Here is a 16,907-nt window from a genome sequence, read left to right on the forward strand (position 1 = left end):
GTTCAGTCTAATCTCCGCGCTCTCCACCTGACGAACAGTTTGATCGTGGCTACTTGTTGACACAGTGTAGACCTGACAACGGCGGCTCTCAAATGTCTTTTGTCTTGCGCATGAAAATCAGGAGACGTGCGTGCCCTCCGCACCAAGAAGAGAGGATATAGCATGGCGATTTCGCAATCACTGCAATCCTCCTTTCCTAGTAGGTTGTGTCTATGAAATATAAGTACCCGGTGGAGATTCGCCCTATGTGATAAATCCAGCGAAATGTGTGGGAGGTCTTGTGGTAGATCCATAGAATCTGTGATGTAATTGCAGCCGGAGACGGAAGGGGTGAGCGTGCAGTGTCAACTCGGGGAGTGAAAAAGATTTGGATGGAGTTGTGAGCACTGACTGGACGCACAGGGAGAGGTAAGGGTTAGTAAGCGCATGCACCGCCTGGGATTGCATGCACTTGATGAAAGGGGCAACTTCATCGTTCAGAAGATAACTTGATACAAAAGAGGCAAATTTTAGTAGTGATAGCACTCCAGAAGCAAGCATTTATAGGAACTGAGTTCCTAAATGCAACTAGGGGGAAAGGAAATCGGGAAGGAGATCTCATTTTGGTGGATGGATGATTGCGATCTTGCTCAAGCAGAGTTGCAGCTTACGGTGATGAAGACGACAAGGTGATGGTGGGATAATGGCAACCAAGTCAATAGTGCGGTGGGAGTCCACTCTTCTTATTTCATTAAACAAGTATTGTTGAACCACATCGTTGATGCATGGTGGGTCGGTGGAGGAGACGGCTATTGCTCAACAGAGAGAACATCCTGCTCATTACGATTCCAACTCAAATTGTGATACATCGGTTCCTCTGTTGAGCCGCGAAATCACAAGATGAGTGAGAAATGTTTCCCTGCTTATCTAATTCCTCTCCTCCTATTCTCTATTTTTGCGTATCTTCATCTCCATTTCCACCCATTACAAATTTAGTTCTTGCGAACCATGTCTGTCGCCAAATGCACAAACCTCACCCTATAGAAGTAACAATACTTGAGCACATTAATTTACAACAAACAACCGCAAACTCGGCTAACATTGCGGTTTCAAGCACACGGTGAGTATGATAAACCTTATGTTCGCAATCACATCTATGTTTCCTTTTTACCTCATGATAGATACAAACTGATAGCATCATTCAATAACAGTGATTTCGTAGGTAATAAATACTACCGGATAGAATAAATCAGCAATTCTCACAGTCTCGTTTAATCAACAAATTTAAATGTAATAAATTTGCATCAGTTTGCTCAAAAATGCCGTATTTAGGTTACCAAATAGAAACCCTCATGTTAGTGGGTGACGAAAAAAGGGATTTGAAGGAATACTTGAACGTACACAAATTATTAGTTTTGATGAATTTTAAGCACTCTGTACCAATCTCTTAAATTGATTGAATGAATTCTAACTGTAAGTCTTTTCCTTTTCTTCCATTGCTGCGCAAAGTTTTTGGTCTTTTTAGTAAAGATCTCTATTTTGTTTTACGTTACGCAAACTAAAAGTTGAGAGAGGCTTTAATCGTTTCGATGGCGCACTTTTGTTTGAATGCACCTTTCGGACGGGGAGTTTTCAATGGGCGCTACCCTCTCAAGGGGACGTTTGTCATAAAAGCACAAAGCTGGAAATTCTTGTAACTGTTCATGCTTCCAATATCTGTTCCCTACCTTAAATGTCGCTAGTGAAATCGCATCTACCTAGCTAGTCTGCTCGTCTTGAGTTAGTGAAGGCCATGGCGTAAGGGATAAACGCTGAAACTTATACTGATGGCTGCGGTGGCGGAGCTCCCTCCCTTCAAGAAAGGTATGGATTTTGAAGAGTGGCCCAAAGGGGCCAAATCTAACCTTTGGCTGTAGCTCCGAAGCCAGGGGACACTCTAGGTTCTCCATGCTCTTCCCCAAAAAACGCTACGCTACCCAATGCCGATTCACCATCGACCAGGAAAAGTAGCCATTAGCTAGATACTTCTTTCATAGCTGCCAAAAGGTAAGCTATGACGGCGACGAGTACGCGAGAGACCTCAAACTTCTAGCACATCCGGCCTTCCTTGGCTCACTTCCATGCAGGGTTTCTGGATGAATGACCGTTCGGTTCAGACACTGAGTTTGACCACTCATTATGGTTGAGGAACTCTGTAACCCGAGTACCAATTCCCTCAGTCAACCGGCCAAGTTTGCAACCATGAAACGTCAGGGGTTGCTTACGGTCCCATAGTACAACATCTGCAAAAGGCGTCCAAATCTGACATCCCCATGTCGTGGTCCTCCACGTTATACCCCACAGTCGGATAACCCGTCATTTTTCCTTCTCTGTTCGCTCCCAAATGGCTCCGTTCATTGTCGCAAGTCCCAGACGAACTGGAAGGACGTTCACGCAGTGGAGGGTACCTTCTCTACCTGCCAAGACACTGAAGCCAGTGCAGCCCTTTCGCTACCGAGGCAGACATCGATGACATTTTCAACATCCCCTTCAGGGCCGCAGTCACTCCTGAGTAACTTGGATTGCCTCGGCGCGCAGCTTATTCATGCTACCGACAGCAAGGGAAAAGAACTTCGCAAGTTACTTGTTAAGTACGCAAATATACATATTTCTGAGATTTCTCATATTATTTCAGTTTCTACACTACTGAGTTGCATTTTCATGTTGTGCAACTTTGGAGCAGGCGAAGTGCATAATTTTAGCCTTCATCAATCCAATGGTAGTAGTTTTTTTATTTTACAACCGATGAGATTTTTACAATTCCCTGAATTTTTTTGAGGATGAAGGAGGCCATAATACTCGGGCGGAATATGTTCTGTCGACCCATAGATGGGCTTAGGGGCCATTGGCATTTACCTGAGGTTTGCCCACCCGGGGAAGGTACGATGGCAGGGCACCTAAGCGGCCCATTTACCGAAACCGAGAGCTAACCAAACAACCGACGCATTGTATTTTGTGAAAGCTCAGATATCTGTAGAATGGTTCCATATTTCTCAATGGAAATACTGCTTACTTCATCAAGTAGGAAGGAATAATCTCCTCTTTTGTAGCATTGGGCAGGCATTGGTTCACCATGAAAACAACACGCATGGTAATTGTTCATCCAAGTACAGATGTTAGTTCAGCACAATTGGGACTCAAGTGACGGTAGAAGATCATGGAATCTGGGAAGAGCGTGGAAAGTCAGTGGTGGTGCGTGCTTTCTCCAATAAGGAAATAGAGATGGTAGAAACAAAAAATTGACCCTTGAAATTCCACAGAACTTGCGCCTTGCTGACTCCCCATTGAGTTGTCAGTCATCCAGTGTTGAGAGCCCTCAAAATTTCGAATTGATGTTTTCTGGCTTTTAGAGTGCTGATGTATGCATTGGGGAGGGGCAGTCCTCCAGCTACGCAATCGGTAAACCTCCCCTTTTCTATCCGCTTTTGCCATCACTTCTCAGTATCCCAATCTTAGATCCAACGTGGAGAACAACTTCGACCCTCGTGGGGAGTCCCATTAATCGTGGGGATAGGGAAGAGCATTCATCCCTATTGTCGGGTTTAACCTTCCGTAATCGGCGCACGGCCGAAGACTTCTGCCTGTGGTGTCCATGGTGAGATGGAGGATTTTATGATCTTGTGAATCGCGTCGACTGGACGGTTGTCAAATTGGTTTACTCTTGACGGTGCTTTTTTTGCCCGATTAAACACCTCCCCATGAGAATATATTTGTGTGCTTGACCCGGTAACTTCCAAAGTTCTTTCGTCTAGGCTGGTCATTGATTTTGCTGCGGCTTCAAATGGGACACTCCAGACATCACCGACACTTGTCTTCGGTGATGGACAAGTTTAGTGGATAGAGCGTACGCTTTGTGAGAAAAGCAGAACTACTTTAATGCTGCTTAGGAAATCGGTTTCACGATTTGTAAGTCCGTGCAAGCTCTGGCCATATGAGAGACCTCACCACCCGCGTCTTTGGTAATGCCTCACATAAAATTTTTTGTCCACCATCACCTCGTTTTCTTCTACTGGTCGCGGACATGGGTGGGGCAATTTTAACCTTTTGGCGAAGGGAATGGGAGGTTCCGCTGCTTGCCATTGACCTGGACGCACCAGACTCAAAGCAGTAACTCCACAAATGACTTTCTAATTAGTTTGGAGATTGGAGGAGTGAATGAGAGACGGTAGGAAAAACGAAGGCATATTTACCTTTAGAGAGGGAAGTGATCGATCCTGGTAGAATGGTTTTGCATGTGGTCGGTCATTTCTGTTGTTTTGATTGAGTGCCACAAGCACCTCAGAGAGGAACCGTACAAGTTCACTGAGAAAGTTGGTGTCCGTACTGCGGAGTTTGTTGACCATAATACACACATGACCACTGTTTCTAAGCTGGACGTCTATCCATTTCTCTACTCTTGGCAAAGGGCTGGGGTAAGCAGGCCTTCAAGGATCTTGTGGGTTACTTGCGTAATCATTGCTGTATATTCCATCTTTTGGCTGCAATAAAAGGGTTCTCTGGCTAATGTCCGCTAATAGAAATCGGTGCCCATAATTACCTAGATGGTCACAGAGACGGATTTAAGGCTCTGAGGTGGTGCACGTAGGGTCTGTTATGTCTTTTGTCGTCTGACGTGAGTAAACCAAACGATGGAGCTTATGCCCCGGTTTCAGACTCCTGAAAGGGGTAGAATGGTTAGATAAAGATAACATATAATGCATAGTAAAAGAAATTTCACAATGGTTAAAGTTCAACAAAGCTGTCAATGATCACACTATCCAAATCGTGTAAAAGTGAAAAGTGAAATATATTTCTAATTTCGTTTTGTGGAAAATTATGTTGGCTATTCATTTATCGCTAGAATAATTCTCGAGTATCAGTAGAGGAGTCTATCTTGTTTCTAATAGTTAGATAAAGCATACATTAAACTTAGTCGCTCTTATGGACACATATGAAAATATAAACGTATAAGCACAATGCTCATTTATTGCTCAAAAATTATGAAAACGGAGCGACACTTGATAAATTTTTAAATGATTTAACTAAGCCCAAATAGCAATCCACCTAGGCAACTTATTTTTAAATTCAATGGTTTCATATTGTTTTAGTTGTTTTAGCGGACCCGGTGACATTATAAAAGTCTCGATAACCGAGCGTTTTGGCCTCATTCTATACCCCTCATTTCTGCTTGCCTCATGAGTTGCGGGAAACACGTTTTAACCCTAGCAACAATTAATCCCAATGTGATTCACATGGAGTATGCTGTTCGCGGTCCCATTGTTATCCGCTCTCAAGAACTGGAAAGGGAGTTGCAATTGGGGGAAAAGAAAAACTTTCAACAAGTTGTCAAATGCAACATCGGTGATTGTCACGCTACGGGTCAGAAACCCATTACATTCTTCCGTCAAGTCATTGCTCTCTGCAGCTACCCTCCTCTCTTAGAAGATCCAAATTTTCCTGAGGATGCGAAAGCGCGCGCTCGTAGCATTTTGGCCGGTTGTGCTGGTAAAAGTGTTGGTGCGTTTCTTCAAAAAAGATCTGCGTTAGATGTATTTTTAAAAATTCTTGAAGTTCTTGGTCGAATGTGTTTGTTTTAGGCTCGTATAGCATTTCAATCGGAGTGACTTCTATTCGTGAGCGAATTTCTGAGTATATCCGGTGTCGAGATGGCATTCCCGCTAATCATGCTAACATTTTTCTCTCAAATGGTGCTAGCGAGGCTGTCAAAGTTTGTTTCTTTGCGCCTTTTAAGACTGTCATATTTAATTGCTTGACAAGACCACTTTTTGTGTTTTTACATAGGCTGTTCTGCTTCTTCTCTCCTCTTCGCAACCCGGACCAGATCGAGCTGGTGTAATGGTTCCAATCCCACAGTACCCACTCTATTCGGCCACTATTTCGGAGTACGACGCCTGCCAGATAAACTACTATTTGGATGAAGACAATAACTGGGATTTGAAAGTGACTGAACTCGAAAGGGCCTTGACAGAAGCAAAGGGGAGGTGCAAGCCGCGGGCGCTGGTTGTCATTAATCCTGGAAATCCCACTGGCCAGGTTATTTCTAGGCAAAGCATGGAGGTAAGTCTATGAATAATTTACTGGTTGATTGCTAATACTTTAAACACCTTACCTTTCTTTTATTAAGTAATGTAAAACCAACTTTACTAAGTGCTTAGCTTCAGTCGATGTCTCATCCGATACACATCTGAATTTTGGAATCATGGAAAATCACTGTATTTTTGCTTGTGATCATCTCCCAAGTCTGCTCTTGAGAAAATGTGCAGGTTGCTACATTACATAAGTAAGGTTAGTTCATCATTAATTCTTGCCTGCGATTTCAACCCATTCTTGTTCACACTGACATGCTGAACGCCACAAGTCGTGTGAAACATTGATACCTATGTGATAGTGAGTAGCACTGAAGTGGGAATACTGGCAAATCCTCCCGTCTATCCATCGGTCAACCATTTTCATTAAAACCACTTACTCAGCCACCTCAGATTCATCTATCCACCCCTGATTTGTTAATCTCTTCCTTATGCCATAAAGTTAGCCTTCCCCTACTCAATCTATCCAACCATCATGCCGATACCCTCTGTTTCAAGCGAACCGCGCATGGAATAGCGGCTGATACTTTTTGCTTTAGTAGTTTGAGTAATACTCGAACTACTCAATCTTGAATCTGTAGAGAATCGGTTGGGCAAATTTCAGCTTGAAGTACCTGATTTGCCAGATTTGAAATTTTCCGATGGTTCCGTTACTTCACTTTTAAATCCTCTTTTGAGCTTTTTCTATTGTATTTGAATTACCACCTATTATTGTGAAGACAAAAGTACATTTGCCAGTAAGCTAAACGTTGGTAAATGTTTTGAAAGGTTTTACTCTGTTATCAGTTTAAATTTGGATGAAAGATGCACTAATTGGGTGCCAGGTAAGGGGTGGGTCTGAGCTGCGGCCAAAGCGGGGGTGGGTAATGTCGTTAAAATAAACGAAATTAGGTAGTAGAAGACATGTCCGTCCAAGTAAGTATAACTCTACTTATTCGTGGTTCATCAATTTACCTGTCCCTTCATCAACATATCCAATTTATCTCAAGCACACACGTAGATTGGCGGTTGACCTAAACTAATGAATGCGTCAAAAACCCAGGTATCAAATTCAGTAGCTTTCATAAAACTAGATTGAACAAGTTCGTGTTTTAACCCCTTTTGAATGTCGGTCGGTTGAACTGGCTGATTGGTTGGTTGTTTTCCTCTAGGAGATCATCCGTTTTGTGAAGCGTCACAATCTCGTTCTATTAGCTGATGAGGTCTATCAATTCAACGTCTATCATCCCGAAATTACACCTTGGACGTCCTTCAAGAAGGTCCTTCATGAAATGGGTCCTGAATATGCGGATAGCGTGGAACTTGCCTCCTTCATGTCCGCTAGCAAGGGCTACATGGGCGAATGTGGTTTCCGTGGCGGTTACTGCGAGTTGATCAACTTTGATCCCGGTGTGCAAGCCCAGCTCTTCAAGTATCTCTCTGCTCGACTCTGTCCCGCTGTTTTGGGTCAGGTTAGTTAGTTTTGTACTACTGATACCCATATAAGCGCCTCCATCTCGTTTTTACTGTGGTTGGTTTTGAATAACTATACCGAGTTAGCTATCTTTTAATTTTAAGGTTTACTTTTTGTTCAGATGCCATTAGCACACGTGACAGGAGTCTGAGAAGCTGATTAATTACCATAGTGCACAAAGGATGTGCTCCAATTAATGGGCTACTGGAAAGACAAGGACCGTAATTTGTTTTCCACACCAGGAATACCTTTCAGTCACTTTATTATTTGGGACTTACCCAATCTGCGCCACGATTTCGTTCAAGCAATTATCATACTCTGATAAAGGTCATGTGTCGCTTATACGAGACGTTCGAAATTATCCCTCAAGCTTGTTTAAACAGAGTCGTTGCAGAAACTGCCTCAGTTTAACTTTTTTGTCAAAAGAATGTTCTATGAACCACCACTTCTGGGCTAAATTTAGCAATCAAGGTAATAAAATTTGGGTTGTTTTATTAATGCAAGCCCTAGTCCAATTTACTTCAAAAACGCCCAACCTCGTGTCAGTGATGAGCGCCTCACGCCTAGTTGTTAGTCTGCGTTTTTTAAGGCTTATCATTTTATAAGCACCTCAAAGCCTTTGGTGATTTATTATATCTAATTCATCCTCACTAATTTGGTGTGCCGAAAAGCTGTCCAAAGGGAATTGTCTTAGCATCCATTTACCAACTTTTGTCAGGTGGTTGTTCATGATTAATGTTAAAGATGACCATTCAATCTTTCGATTAAAGCCACGGCCTGTTAGTCTGTTGAGAAATAGTTAATCCTGCTGTCAAACATCATTGTGTATCCGGTGCGGATAGACGGGTAGATGGATTTTGAGTCTACGGATGGAAAGTGGATGGATCGGGGGATGCCCGAAGGGATCAGTGAGAAATGGCTGGATGGGTGAATTCATAACGGATGGGTGGATGAATGGATTGATGAGTGAGTGGATAGATTAGCCAGGAGAGGTTGATGGGTGGGTAGGCTAAGTAATGCTTGCTTAATGGATCGGAGGTGAATAGTTGGGTGACTGTAGCAGAGGTGCTTGGGTGGATTGACATCTGTATGTTACCTGTTGTTTGTGTCGGTAGCCACTCCTCCCAATTTGCAATTATGAACCTGAGACTGTAGTTGTAACTTGTGCCAAATTGCTGTTATTCACTTGAACCAGGTCAGTCACGAGGCTGACCCGCCCTCCAAAATGTGGGCTATGAATGTGGCACTAACTCGTGATGTTTCAGCATATTCCTTTAACCCACAACCAGTGGTAGATAACATTCTACTAACATCACCACTGACAGCATGAAAGTTCTTTAATTTCCAAAACTGGGGCAGATGGAGCGGTAGTTGGATCGAGGGGAGGTGGATAGATTTGTTCTTAAATGTGTGGATGGATAAATAAATGAAGAGATGAACCGATTAATAGATGGAGAGATGAATGAATAAGGTCGTGCATTCGGGATGGCTAAACAAATCTAGGGTGGAATTGAGATTAATTCTGGGATATATCCTACCTAGCGTAGTGGATGAGCGGGCCGACATATGTACGATGAGGAGAGGTGAAGGTTGGGACTGAATGATCACTGCCTGTACTAGTTGATGGCATAATGAGTGGATGCGCTCAGGCGAGGATGCACCCTTAATTGGTTTTAACGGAATCCACATTTCCTGAACATTTGCGCACTTTCAACCCAGTTATATCTCAGTAGCTGACGTGAAATTCTACCCTCCATCGTTAATCACTGCTTTTCCCTCCCTCAAGGTTATGATAGGGGTGATCTGCGATCCTCCAAGGCCGAGCGAACCCTCCTACGACCTCTACATCCGCGAGCGGGACTCGGTGTTGGCAGATTTGAAGGAGAAAGCTCAACTGGCTACAGACACTTTGAATAGTCTGGAGGGTGTCACATGCAACGCCGTACAGGGGGCCATGTACGCTTTTCCTCAAATTCGACTGCCTCCGAATGCTATTGCTGCCGCGAAGGTGTGTATTTTTATGCCAGTCTACCCTTTTCATTCGTGCTTACGGTAATGCAGTCACCCAAGCATCCGTTCCTTTGCCTAATCATTCATCCACCCATCATTTCACTTCACAGATGATTATGTTCATGTGCTTATCTGGGCTATTCTCAAATATGTCTCCAAGGTGTGTAGACGTCAGTTGTTCATATTTCAATCATTATTCACTGTTTTTCTTCACTTTTGTAAACTTTTCTACTTATGGGCGGATTTGCGCTTCTGCACGAACCCAGGGATTCGTAGCAGGTGTCCCTCTTCTATGGTAGTTACCCAGTCCACTTAGGGAGAATTCCACTTTCAAGTATGAACGAAATCGAGAAGTAGGAGATTTTGAGCAGATTATACTGCGCTGTCATCAGGGCGACTTCAGAAGTACTCGAGAAGGCGCTGCGGTATGCAAGTCTGGGATTAGCTTTGCAAAATTGTCCTGGAGATATGCAATATCTTGTACCCAATCGTGCTTCAGGGATCTGTGAGAGGAATTGCTAGCCCCCACTTTTAGTTCCTGAGCCTGCACCCAATACGAGGTTAAGTATGTTGTGGAATTCGTTGACACGATAAAACAACTGTTTCCACTAATCCATCTGTTGTGCATGCAGTCACCCGATTGGCTGCTTTATTCTTTATTTCAGGAAAAGGGCATGGAGCCGGACTTCTTTTACTGCCTCTCCTTGCTGGAAGAAAAGGGCATCTGCTTCGTGCCTGGCTCTGGATTCGGTCAAAAAGCGGGCACCTATCATTTTCGGTGAGATGTCTGGCCGCCTTTCTCTCCCTCACCCACTCCTACTGTTTCAGTGGATCTCTTCCACGCTCTTGACAACTCATGGATTGGCGCATGTTGGTTCGCTCAAAAATCCTACTTTGTGGAATTTGATTTCCATAAATCTGGAGTGTAGGCCGTCCAAAACGATGAACTAAGGTCTAGGTCAAATGGCTATCCCTTATTCTCGTTGATACTTGTCAATCAGCCACGTTATATGCTTTTGACAAACCTAAGTCATGAGACTGTCATCGATTCATGAGGATATCCTTCATGTTTTGACGGAGCATGATCTGAATCACTTGATGGGGGAATAATTGACCAATACATATTCTCATCTCGAACCGCAGAATAAAATCACTTTTAGGGACGCTACTTCATCAACTTTACCCTAGTGGACTGAGTTGCTTCCTGTTAAGTTCACGGCACACCTGCCACTCAGCGAGGTCCATTCTCATTCTCCTTTTTGCTTTGCTATAAAGCATCTAGTACATCCACTGACTAGGAGTTTGATTAGTCCACCTTTCGGTTCCGTTTTCTATGGAAAACTGCGAAGCTCCAGCATTTGGCTAGTTAATAATTGGACAGGGCTTGCAATAACGCCCTACCAACCACCTTTCTTGGTCAACTTTGCCTCAGAAGCACTGCCCAGTTTCTAATCAACCTAACGATTTGCTTTGATGTGACATTGGAATGAAATATTTCAGTTGTCTTAAGCGCTTGAATGTCGAAAACCTTGAAAGTGGATCTTAAAATGAAATCCTTCTTAAAACGTGGCAATCGGTCCCAACAGCATCAAGCCTCCCTCATGGGGCCAAGACTGCTGCCTGTAAGAGGTGACAGTTCGTGCGTCATAGGCACAACACCCTCGATTTAAAGTATGTCCGGAAAAGCAATCGTCCTTTGGTTTTTTTACGGCTTCCAGTTTGTCTACCTCTGGAGTCGTCACAAAGCAGACGAATCTGGTGATAGTTTTATTGTTATAAATGCACACCGGCAGACTGAAGGGATCCGTTTAGCGTGTTATTTTGAGCGCTGCCCTACGCACGCCGTGGCCACTCTTCTGTTCATTATTTCACACCAGTTAATCGCGATCATGTGTCCACTGCTTGCAAACTTGGTACTACCAGAAAATGTTCTCTGGTGAGCGTAGTTTGCACGCTAATCATCTTTCGGTGAATGAATGCTTGCCTGAAATGGGGCAGCCGATAGAAGCTGCGCTTTTATTTCATTCATTCCTTCCGCTTACTACCATTTTTAACTTTACCCGTCCTTCTGTCTCACCTGTTTTCAACATCTTACAATATGAATGGGCATTAGGCGTTCACATTTTACTCTTTTGGACTCGTTCCAAAGCACAAAACTTGTAGAAAGTCCACATGGCTTTGAAAGCCTTTTCGGTTCAATTCTCCACATATTCAGCCCGACGCTGTGACCGGGATAGCGCCTAAATCGCCTTTGCCAGACACTCCAAGACATGTCTCTGTGACTATCTTTACTGTCAGATTGCGGATTTGCCAAGAGTTTGGTAGTAGAGAGCTGCATGCTAGCACCAGCGTGGCGACGGCAAAGACGTGGGAGACGGAGGCAACAAAATTGTCTGCATGCACCTCTCATACCACGTGACTCCGGCATTTTACCTGCTCCCACTGGTTCACTAGTCAGTCCCACTGCTCTCAGATTGGTGGGGATTTCAACCAACTGTCAACGCCCTGCCCCCTCCCTTCCATCTGTAAGCTTGAAATGTCCCGGACTGGAACAGTTTTGCCGTCTTTGCAGTGGCTGTGAGGTGCGTTGAACCGTCGATTTTTTTATTTAGGATTGAGGTTGTAAGTAGTTTTACCTAGGCGTCGAGATGAGCAATGAGAAGAGTAAATGATTGGTCAGATTGCGCCTCATGAGTAGCTGCCAGTTAGGCAACGCCAGACAAAAAGCGGATTAGCAGAAAGATGTGGTATTTAGAATGTGGTGTCGCCCATTCATTGAAATGGTATGCTGAAGCTAGGCTGATGCGGTCTGTTTAGTAGACTACTTGAAGGAGGAGTTGGAAGGCTTATTCAAGAAGTCACTCTTGAAGAGCTAGGTTTTGGTTTCCACTAGACGATGATGCGGTACCTTGCCTCACGGTGGACCTAGTAACCCCAGAGTTTTCTGAGAAGGCAACCTCTCTGAAGGCGCCAAGACAGAGCAAAGTAATGAAATTCGGGAAACGAAACTTATTAGAGCGCAACTTCCTCAACACCAGCTGGTCGTGCATCCATACTTGATGTGGCATGGAGGTAGTTGTCTTGACGTCATAGTGAAGGCATTAGTGATCCTGAAAATAGTCGATTGATGGCAGCTCGATAATGCGATGTTCCAAGCAGCCTCGGGTGAACTGTTAGGCTGTGCTCATAACAGGCGAATGGTGTTAAGGTCCATTCAACAGTGAAGTTACACTGATGAACTCTCGGTACGTTGTTCATTACCTCCTTTCACTGCTCAAATAAACTTTTGTCGTGGATCCATCCAAAAAGGCAAATAATGTGTGTTGATTTCTTAGCTAAACAGCATTCACTGGAAGTTGTAAGGGCTTGACGAATAGCTGCACGAAGCAAAGTGATCCACTTGATGCAATGCGCAGCCTTGACGGTAGTTATGTACGTGACGAGAAAAGAGACATCCATGAAGGATTACATCGATCCTCCAAAGAAAAAGGGAATAATTTGAGACCTTGGGTTAGCTTATCTCGGCTTCAGCTCTGCCTGAGCGTCTGATTCTCGCCTAAGGCTGATTGCGGACCTCTCACATGCCTCCTTTGCCTGCAGCATTGCATAACAAGGTCGTCAAGTCACACTGACTGTTTTCACAAACGATAGGTGCGGTGTGTCAGTCTGGCGCCTTCTTTTGCCAAAATAGTAAAAAGAACGGCGGAATCATTGGTTAAAATAGACTTGGCTAATATTACCTACTGATACTTATGTTTTGCTAGTAGTATTGATGGGCCGATAGGTCTCCTAGCAAACCCTAGTTTCTGCCGACGAATTTTCTCTACGTGTTTACCTCTCCTTTGTTAGACCGACTTTGAGGCAGCAATTTTTTTCACCTAGTTGTTGTATTAGTCATGTCAAGGTCCTTCATTCTTTTGATTGACATGGAAGGGGCGTGTTTTTGTTTTTTGGAAGGCTATTTCCATTTTTCCAGCCGACTGATTAGTCAAGCACCCACGCAAATGTGTGGTGAAATCGTAACATTTATTTTACTTCTTCACAATAAAACTTGATTGTCTGCGTGCCCGCATGCGGGCAATCGAGACGAGTGTCGTTTCAGTTGTGCACATGGAGGTGTTAGTGGTCCTCTAGCCAAGGTCATTCGAAGTCCGTCTGCGGTTGCACTTTGATGCTTATCGATTAGTCGGTGACTGATTTGGGCATGAGGAAATTCCACAGGGAACTGTCAGTTTTCTGGTGATTTGATAGCGCTATTGGAGAGGCGATATGGAAGAGGGCATGCCCCGGTTTGCGGGGAGCTGGACAAACCTCTCTGAAAGCGCGATTTGAGTCGTCCCAATCAAAAAATGGCCCATTTTTCACCACCTGCTTCACATTCCTTCAGCACGACGATTCTGCCCTCGGTTCCGGTGATGCGTCGAGTGATGGCCGACCTGGCGGACTTCCACAAGGCCTTCTTAGCTAAGTACTCCTGATCACTTCCATCTTCATCATTGTTCTCACCCTCACCATGGACAGTCCCTTGTTATTGCGTCGCCTGACAATCACTCGCACCTCCCTCCACTCTACCCCTACCACACGTCGATTTTTTTATAATTCGGCTAAATCAACAGATGAGCACATACAAAGACGATTTCTTCCATAGTTGTAGATCCTTAAATTTTGATCAGTTCCATGTCACCAATCGCAGTCACTGAGATGAATAATTACCATGTGTCCGTCGAGCCTCTCTTCCTGTTGGTCGGTTTGAAAGGGGTATTATTGGGTCAGGTAGGAAGTGAGGACAAAGTCTTCGATTTGTGCACCTGCTACATGGAGACCCCCATAAGATCTTGATGGTCATGAATGCCCTCACATGGCGGTTGGGTCGGTTTTGTAGTCGGAGGGCAGGACCAGAATGAGTGAACGCGACGGCGGCTGCGTGATTCGTTCAAACATGCGTGCGACCGCAAGTACACAGTGGTCGCTTGATCGTCGTGGCCTGTGATGTTGCAGGAAGGTAAGAAGAAGACTTTCTTATTCACCATCGGCGCAGGGACTGAATCACGGAGCGTAGACGATGCATTGCACAATCTCAGGAAGGTGGAGGAGGCTCTGGATCTTCATAGCGTCACTTCAGGTAGTTGGATTAATTTGTCCTGCAAAGGAAGACAACCACGAAGTTGAATGGAATAGCCGTTGGTTATTACTCACGTTTTTGGCCCACTCGACGGAGAGGAAGATGATCAAATCATTATCCAGCTGTATTCGGTAAGTGGAAGACACCACCATCTTTTGTGCCCTCTTTTAATGGAAATCCACACCAACTGGGCGATGCTCGTCCTCTTGAGAAGGCTTTTTGTCTCCACCCTTGGTCATCACCTATCCAGGCGTCTTGATACCTCCTCACTGAGCAAGAAGTAAATTTATGTGAGGTGATGTCAAGCCCAGCATTTCCGAGATCCTGAAGCTCTTCCATCAAGTAAAGTGACAGTTTTGTAAGTTAGCCAGCAAATTTAAAGACTTTCCAGATGTCCAGCCCCTTAATTAGCCAATCGCTGTCATGCATTTTACCCCAGAAATCAACTCAACTCTTTATATCGAACTCTCTTTTGACCTTGACCCTTTATCGACACATTTGACGGTAACGCGATCCTCCCACTGGAGAAAACACCTCCACACTGGACGCTCTCTTATTTTAAATGCACAGTGTGGACTTCCAATTTTACAAAATGGAAACGTTTTTTATGTCCCTCGATTACAAATCTGTTTGATGATATTTTGATTCGACTGGGATACACGGCAAAAATGGATACGGTCTTCCCAAGGTCAAATTTTAGGGTAGTCTAATGAGTTTGATGCCAAGTCCACTTTGAGTTAGAAACAGTTTTACTCTTTGAATGCATTCTGCCCCCAAATGACACCGAGCTAGTCAACTCTTAAAGCGATTGTGTGGAATACAGGTGAGACGTGACCTTGACCTCAACGCCATCACTGTCCGGTGAGTTACTACCGTCACGGTGGTACATACCACCCAACATAATTTTTCCGCTATCATGCGATCCAACAACTTGACAGGCATTATTATCTACGTGTCCGTGGTGTGGAGTTCGAACCACGCGCATGAAGGTCAGTAGGCGACGCTTTGTGCACAGGTGACCTTTCAACTCGTCTTCCGTTGGATTATGAGTTACTCTGGATTGATGGGTTGAGCTTGAGACAACAAGATGGCCGTGATATGGTCTCGACTTGCGATACTTCTGTTACTATTGGTCAATTCAGGGAGGACAGGTGGTAGTGTCATAGAGTAAACCAATAAAACACCGATGCCCCCTTTGCTTTTGACGCCCTGAGTAGTCATTGGTCTGGCAACCCAGTCCCACAGTAGACTGCCCCTCGGTTTACTTAATCATAAAAGTTTACGTTTCCTGCGTTTACTTTAACCATGGCAGCAAGCATGCATGCCCTTGTAAATAATTGCCTCTGTCCCACAAGCAAGCCCCCCTATTGATAGTCCCATCTGCCAGATTTCGATTGGTCGGTAAAATGGTAGCCAATCACATAAAAGTGGACAGATGATTGGTTATCTGACCATCGACTGTGGAGCTCCACTCACCGAATCACTAAGGCTATTTTGAGAGGCGCAGGTGTACATGCAGGAGGAAACGAAAAGGAGGAGGGGGGAGGGCGTGATCATAGGCCACTCTATTTGGCATGAATCCCACTGTTTAAGAGGTGGCCTTTCTCCACCGATTGTTTACGAATTTGGATGTTGTAATTTCCCTGAAAGTAGACAGATTCGTTAACTTTATTGTTTGAACAAGTGTGTAAACTTTGACGTTTAGTATAAATAAGACAAACAGTGGGGATGGGGCCTTTCCTCGAACAATTTGAAGATTTGATGCAAGGACAGTTTGACAGGCTTGGATGCGATTTCTTGAAAAGTTTAATTCATGGTAGACTTCAGAAACAAGATCTATACTTTCTAGGACGTAAGTGGTTTAACTCTTCAATAAACTTTTCAGATAGCTACTATTTCCCAGTAGATCGTACACCTCGATGCAAATTTCTAAGTGGTCAGTGGAAATACGCTCCACCATTTCGTCATTCGCAATTATACTTCGGAAGTGAGCATATTGTTTCAGCATTTGTGAGGTGAGAAAAAAACGTGAATCCTGACCTCTGCCATAAATGGAGTCGGAAAGTTTGGTTTTGTCATGTGCAGGTAGAATGTTCACCATACACACCACATGTTTGCCTTTCAATTCATGCGACTTCGTTATCATTATTTTTCGTCACATTCGACCGCCCCACACATCAACCAGCTGTCACACTGAGCGTTTGAACTTCGAAAATGG

At 44.2% G+C, this 16,907-nt stretch overlaps 1 protein-coding gene across 1 annotated transcript; it reads left to right on the plus strand. All coding sequences in view use genetic code 11, as the record gives it.

Moving 5' to 3' along the window:
• Positions 1 to 5,192: 5,192 nt before the first annotated feature.
• Positions 5,193 to 14,045, plus strand: EGR_08047 (Alanine aminotransferase 2; the record flags this gene model as incomplete). The annotated part of the gene is made up of 8 exons (XM_024497296.1): positions 5,193 to 5,514; positions 5,595 to 5,725; positions 5,800 to 6,075; positions 7,256 to 7,555; positions 9,344 to 9,565; positions 9,867 to 9,992; positions 10,233 to 10,345; positions 13,955 to 14,045. The coding sequence occupies 8 exons, from the start codon at positions 5,193 to 5,195 to the stop codon at positions 14,043 to 14,045; spliced, it is 1,581 nt and encodes a 526-aa protein (XP_024348295.1).
• Positions 14,046 to 16,907: the final 2,862 nt, after the last annotated feature.

The sequence above is a fragment of the Echinococcus granulosus genome, assembly GCF_000524195.1.
Source record: "Echinococcus granulosus chromosome Unknown EG_S00094, whole genome shotgun sequence".
Lineage (NCBI taxonomy): Eukaryota > Metazoa > Platyhelminthes > Cestoda > Cyclophyllidea > Taeniidae > Echinococcus > Echinococcus granulosus.